The sequence below is a fragment of the Arachis duranensis genome, chromosome 8 (assembly GCF_000817695.3).
Source record: "Arachis duranensis cultivar V14167 chromosome 8, aradu.V14167.gnm2.J7QH, whole genome shotgun sequence".
NCBI lineage: Eukaryota > Viridiplantae > Streptophyta > Magnoliopsida > Fabales > Fabaceae > Arachis > Arachis duranensis.
This window is the reverse complement of record NC_029779.3, coordinates 29,752,105-29,758,805: the sequence shown is the minus strand read 5'-3', so window position 1 is coordinate 29,758,805 and position 6,701 is coordinate 29,752,105. Positions and strand designations below refer to the sequence as shown.

The following is a 6,701-nucleotide window of genomic DNA, read 5'->3' as shown; positions in this document are numbered from 1 at the left end:
TAATTAAGTTAAATTTTTTATTTCTAATTTTAAAAATAAAAAAATTAAAATAATAATATTTTTTTAATAAACATGTTTTTCAATTAATTATTTGGAATTGATTTCACAACTAGTTAATTTTCTAACAAAATCAATATTATTTTCATATTTGGCATGGCATAATAATATGATATAAAATAATCATGTTAATTTTACACGTGCGTTGAGGTAACATTAATTCATAAAATTTTTAAATAGTATAGTAATAGTATTTTAGAGTTTTCTTTTCATGATGATATGATATCATAATATGTGGGGTAAAAAACGTAAATAAACTAAAGGGAGAACAATTTTACACAAAAAAGTTAAAGTAAAATCTGATTTATCAATCAACCAAAGCACATTTTTATATAGTTCGAACCAATAACTCACTTTTTACGTAATTCGAACAAAATAGGTTCGAATTACACATTGTAACCCATAGCCACATAATTTGAACCAATTTGATTCGAACCAGCTTGGTTCGAATTACAGAGACCATATTTCGTACTAGGCTGGTTCGAATTAGTGAGGACCAGACCTGTATATATATGGTGTGAACGTGAGTTGCTATCATTAAAGGGGGTAAGATGGCTAGTGAGGAGAGTTTCATAGTGTTGGTTCACCACAGAGGATCCATTAAGAGGAAAACTCGTTCCGGTGTGAAGTTCACTGATAAGGATCCTCTCTGTATTATCGTCAGGCCTACGATGAAGTATGAGGACCTTGTTAGCTATGTACTGTTGAAACTTGGTCTAGAAGGTGTGAAACGGGTTAAGAAGTTTTTTTTTATTGAATTCCAATCACGGTGCTCCAGAAAACCGTAAAGTACGATTGTTTCACGATCGGGAGTGATGAGGACTTGAAGGTCATGTTTCATTGTCGCCAGCAGTTTCCAGAGGTGAGGACACTAGAACTATTGGCAAAGTTGGTTGACGCGGTGTCCAACTCGGGGGGTTCAAACCGGAATACAATCACTTTAGCCACGGTAGCCGGTTCTAGCTCCAGACCTGCCGTTGCATCTTCATCCGTCCCTGCGTACGAGCCACCCGTCCAACCTGTCGCCTCCCCTTCGTTCGCTGTTGATCTCAACGGCAGTGTAGGCGACGAGGTCGGAGAAGGCGAATATTTGCAGACCTCTTTACAGTGTGCTGCACCGGTTGGGGTTGGAGATGGATTCTTGGATGATCCAGAGGACGATGATGTCGAGCCGGATATGATTGCTGATGACAGTGGCAATGATGTTGGAGCAAGTGAGCCTGCTGGGGCGGGCGGTGGTTCTAGCTCTGGCACGCAGCAGTACCCTCCACATTTTTCCTCTTTGGACTTGGATGCCATGAGGCAGGAGGGGGTTCCTGGGCAGCAGGCTGGATTTGGCGCTAGAGATGCTGAAGGGTTTGCAGGTCTGACAGAATTTCAGGTTGGTCAGCAATTTCCAGATAAAGAAGAGGTCCTGTTAAGTGTTAAGACTTACAGCATCCGTCGAGGGGTACAGTACAAGGTCGTGGAGTCTGACTATCGCCGGTATGTGGGCAAGTGTTCTGTGTTCGGCAATGGGTGCACATGGTTGATTCGGCTTAGTCTCCGACAGTGCAAGGAACTTTGGGAGGTCAAACGCTACAACGGACCGCATACTTGTCTTGCCACCTCCATTTCCAGCGACCACAGGAGTTTGGATTACCATGTGATATCGGCATTCATTATGCCAATGGTTAGGGCTGATGCATCCGTCAGCATCAAGGTGCTCCTAAATGCCACCGCCGCACACTTTGGGTTTAGGCCGACTTACAGGAGGGTCTGGTTGGCAAAGCAGAAGGCTGTTGCCCTTATCTATGGTGACTGGAATGAGTCATAAAACGAGCTCCCAAGGTGGGTGTTAGGAGTCCAGTTGACGATGCCTGGTACTATTGCAGTCCTAAGGACGAGCCCTGTTCGTGTCGGTGGACAGTTGGACGAGTCTCAAGCTTATTTTCACAGACTATTCTGGATGTTTCCACCGTGTATCGAGGCATTCCGTCATTGCAAGCCCCTAGTTAGTATTGACGGCACTCATCTGTATGGCAAATATGGGGAACGTTGCTTGTCGCGATTGCACAGGACGGGAACTCCAACATACTCCCTGTTGCATTCGCATTAGTCGAGGGTGAGAATGTTGAGTTGTGGTCCTTCTTTCTCTCCCACCTGCGTGAGCATGTGACACCGCAGCCGGGTCTACTGGTTATCTCGGATAGGCATAATGGCATCAAGGCCGCGCTTGAGGCTCCTGACGGAGGCTGGTTACCTCCGTCTGCATACCGGGCATTCTGCATTTGACATATTGCGGTAAATTTCGCCCTCACCTTCAAGGGCAAAGACGCAAGGAGGCTACTTGTGAATGCGGCGTACGCTAAGACCGAGGTCGAGTTCCATTATTGGTTTGATATTCTTAGGTCCGAAGACCCGGCGATGTGTGACTAGGCGAACTGGATTGAGTATTCGTTGTGGACACATCATTGTGATGAGGGGCGTAGATTCGGACACATGACGACGAATATATCTGAGTGTGTGAACTCGATCCTCAAGGGTGTCAGAAACCTTCCTGTGTGCTCGCTAGTGAAGGCAACATACGGAAGGTTGGCCGAATTATTTGTTCGCAAAGGGAGAGAGGCTGAGGCGCAGATGGGAACCAGACAACAATTTAGTCAGCACTCGGTGAAGTGTATAGAGGCCAACTTGAAGATGGCTAGGTGCTTCACAGTTACTGTGTACGACAAGGATAACTCCGAGTTCACCATTGCAGAGACAACTCCGACTGGTTCTTTCTCATTGGGTAGCTACAGAGTCTCGCTTGCATCTCACACATGTGACTGCGGATACTTCCAGGCACTTCATTTCCCGTGTCCCCACGCACTGGCATGATGTGCCTACTCACGGCTTACATGGGAGCCTTACGTCCACCAGGTGTATCGTCTTAGTTCGATCTTCAGTGTGTATCGGATGAATTTCAGACCTCCCATTCCGGAGGGTTTCTAACCACCATATGACGGGCTGACTGTCATCCCTGACCCCAATAAGAGGCGTGCGAGAGAGGGTCGTCCGAGGTCCACTCGAATACGGACCAATATGGACGAGGCAGATCCGAACCGGCCAAAGAGATCTGGGCTTTGTCGGCAGCCCGGCCACACACGTCGGAGTTGCCCATAGCTCAGAGGAGCAGAGCACACACGGGGACATGATTAGGTGTATTGGTGGCTTTGGTACTTTTGTTATTTCAATTTCGCATTTAGATTCCACTATTATCGGTTTTCTTACTTGTAGTTGGTGACTGATAGAATTTGTTAACGTTAGTGCGATGTACTTTGAATGGGATTTTAGTTAATGAATATGTTCTGTCTCCGTAGTTTTAAACGAAATGTATGTCTAATGCACACCGGAATAAATAACTGTACGAGTTTTATTAAGACATGATGTGAAAACTATGTTCGTAACTTAAATTGTTGTGTGGAACGAATTCTGAGTAATTTGAACTATGTTAGTTCGAATTACTTGGTGACTATTTCTTTAGTGTAATTCGAACCTAATTGGTTCAAATTATGAAGTTAGAGTTCGAACCAAACTGGTTTGAATTATGTGGCTATGGGTTACAATGTGTAATTCGAACCTATTTGGTTCGAATTACGTGGAAAGTGAGTTCGAACCATGTTGGTTCGAACTTCATAGAAATGTGCTTTGGTTGATTGATGAATCAGATTTTGCTTTGGCTTATTTGTGTCAAATTGTTCTCTCCTTGGCTTGTTTACGTTTTTTACCCTAATATGTGATATTAAAAGGCAATGTTTGTTTATGGGACTCGATTTGATCTAATAAGATTTCGATGCAAGTACAATATAGCCGTGTTTGTCTATATAACTAATAAAATAAAACTTAAAAGACTATGTAAGGAGGCCGCAAAAATAAAAAAGGTTGTGTGATGTATTTTTTGATTGAAAAAATTATAAAAGTAAAGCTAAATATATAAATTAAAATTATAACTATTTATACCTAACTCAAAACATTAGTTAGGTTCAAAAGCAGAGAAAGCTCAAAAGAATAGTCACCAAACAATCGACCTCTAAAGAGGTCAGACGGGGCGTCATAAAGTAATAACAGGAGTTATAATCAACCCCCTAATATCTCTTCCTACTTATAGAAGGAAGATCTCAACAAACTCCTAGATAAAAGGACAGTTATCCATCATCAATAGTGGAACTACTCCAATGGTGGTTATTGGTTCATCACCTATAAATACACTAACATTCTTATGTATACTTAAGTCCAAATACACTAAAAACCTGCTAAGACCCTTGCTGACTTAGGCATCGGAGTGTTTTGCAGGTACCACCCCCATCTCTTTTCAACAACTCGGGTGACGGCCGAACCACCTAGGCCATGTCGGAAATCACCTCTCCAAGAGCTTGGACCTCACGTTCAGGCTCTAACTTGACCCAGTTTCAAGTAACCCTCAGAACATTAGCACCCTTGCCGGGGACTTGGGAATCAGCACTCCATGGCGGACGATCACCCTAAAGACAGACGTACATCCTCTGAGTCAGATCCGGAGTACCAAGACATGGTCAACAATGACCAAGCCCTTGTGGTAGCTCCTCCAAGGACAGAGGAACTGCATGGTGAAGACGCGTCGAGCGATCATCATCATAGAAGAATACCTTTCGAGGTTCGTCACCCAGAAGGAGAAAATCAACCCCATTCCACCGACCTTATGGGGCTGCTACATGGACATCATGGCTAACTTGAACAACTAGAATAGAAGTTAGAACGACAACGGGAGGCAGAGGAAAACCTGAGAAGAGAAATTAAACGCGAAGAGAGTTGGAAAAAAAGCTCTCAAAGTTGGAATCTGACCTCCAAGGTAGGAATTCGCGCACAACTCGGGAAGACACCCCCATTGGGAGGAGAAGATCCTTTCACTGAAGACATCATGCAGACTAGAGCTCCTAGAAATTTCAAAAGGCCAGACATGAATCTTTATGACAAGACGACTGATCCGAGACACCACCTAAGTAACTTCAAAAGTCGGATGTACTTGGCTGACGCCTCAGATGCTACTCGCTGCAAGGCCTTCCCGACAACCTTAACAAAGTCGATCATGAAATGGTTTGACAGCCTGCCACCTAGGTCGGTTGCTAGTTTCGATGACCTTGCGCGGAAATTCTTTACATGGTTTTCAATTCAAAAGGACAAAGTCAAGCATGCACCCAGTCTACTTGGAGTCAAACAGGAAGTCAGCGAATACCTCAGAGATTATATGGAAAGATTCAACAAGGCTTATTTTGAAATCCAAGACTTACACACTGAGGCAATAATAATGGGACTGGTCAATGGTCTCCGAGAAGGCCCTTTTTTCCAGTCTATCTCAAAAAGACACCCGACTTCTTTGAACGATGTACAAGAGCGGGCTGAAAAGTACATCAATATGGAAGAAAATGTCAGACTGTAGGAATTAAATTGGTGATTTGGGCATCCTCATCAGACACGAGAAAAGGAAAAGAAGCCAAAGAAGAAAGAAGAATTTGGTTCGGAAAAACCTAGGAAGTATCACAACTAGATATCTACAGAGAAATTTGTCATACCGAGAAGCTTCCCCCTGTGTCTAATCAAAAATAAAAGGGGGAAGCCGTAATGAGTATTGCGAGTACCACAAGTTTTATGGGAACTCTACAAATGATTGTTACGACCTAAAAATGTGATAGAAAAACTGGCCAGAGAAGGTCGATTAGATAGATATCTCATGGAAAGGTCGGATAGCCATAGAAAGAGGAAGAGAGATGACGAAGAAGTCGGTCGAAGAGGTCATCCCCCACAAACTCCTGAGTGACATGCCCACATGATAGCAAAAGGCTTCACCGACGGAGGAGTGACGCTAAGCCAGTGGTTCAACCACAGAGGCGGCTGAATTCAACCATGAAGGAGGTGGTGCAGAAGGAGGTCACTAAATTACTAGAGGCTGGGATTATTTATCCCATTTCTGATAGCCCCTGGGTAAGCCCTGTCCAAGTCGTCCCTAAGAAGGGTGGTATAACAGTGGTTCATAATGAAAAAAATGAATTGGTTCCTACAAGAACAGTTACAGGGTGGCGTATGTGTATTAATTATAAAAGGCTCAATACAGCTACCAGAAAGGATTATTTTCCATTACCATTCATAGACCAAATGAATACTATTGCTTTCTGGATGGATATTCAGGTTATAATCAAATTGTAGTAGATCCCCAGGATCAAGAGAAAACAGCATTCACATGTCCATCCAGAGTATTTGCATACAGAAGGATGCCATTTGGTTTGTGCAATGCACCTGCAACCTTTCAAAGGTGCATGCTCTCTATTTTCTCTTATATGGTGGAAAAATTTCTGGAAGTCTTCATGAATGACTTTTCAGTATTTGGAGACTCATTCAGCTCCTGTCTTGACCATCTAGCACTTGTTCTAAAGAGGTGCCAAGAGACTAACCTAGTTTTAAATTGGGAAAAATGTCACTTTATGGTGACTGAAGGAATTGTCCTTAGGCACAAAATTTCGAATAAGGGAATAGAGGTAGATCAAGCTAAGGTAGAGGTAATTGAAAAATTACCACCACCTGCCAATGTTAAGGCAATCAGAAGCTTTCTGGGGCATGCAGGATTCTATAGGAGGTTTATAAAAGATTTT

At 43.2% G+C, this 6,701-nt stretch overlaps 1 protein-coding gene across 1 annotated transcript; it reads left to right on the top strand.

Annotated features, from left to right (window-relative positions):
- The first annotated feature begins 608 nt into the window (after positions 1-608).
- On the top strand, positions 609-1,873 carry LOC107461960 (uncharacterized). The gene is made up of 2 exons (XM_016080514.1): positions 609-791; positions 836-1,873. Exons 1-2 carry the CDS (start codon positions 609-611, stop codon positions 1,871-1,873), a joined length of 1,221 nt encoding a protein of 406 aa, XP_015936000.1.
- Positions 1,874-6,701: the final 4,828 nt, after the last annotated feature.

What these genes read in the sequence shown, in the direction of transcription:
- LOC107461960 (XM_016080514.1), top strand. Translation starts at nt 609, where the DNA reads ATGGCTAGTGAGGAGAGTTTCATAGTGTTGGTTCACCACAGAGGATCC. An exon ending in GTCTAGAAGGTGTGAAACGG is followed by an intron (nt 792 to 835) that starts GTTAAGAAGTTT and finishes ACGGTGCTCCAG; the next exon opens with AAAACCGTAAAGTACGATTG.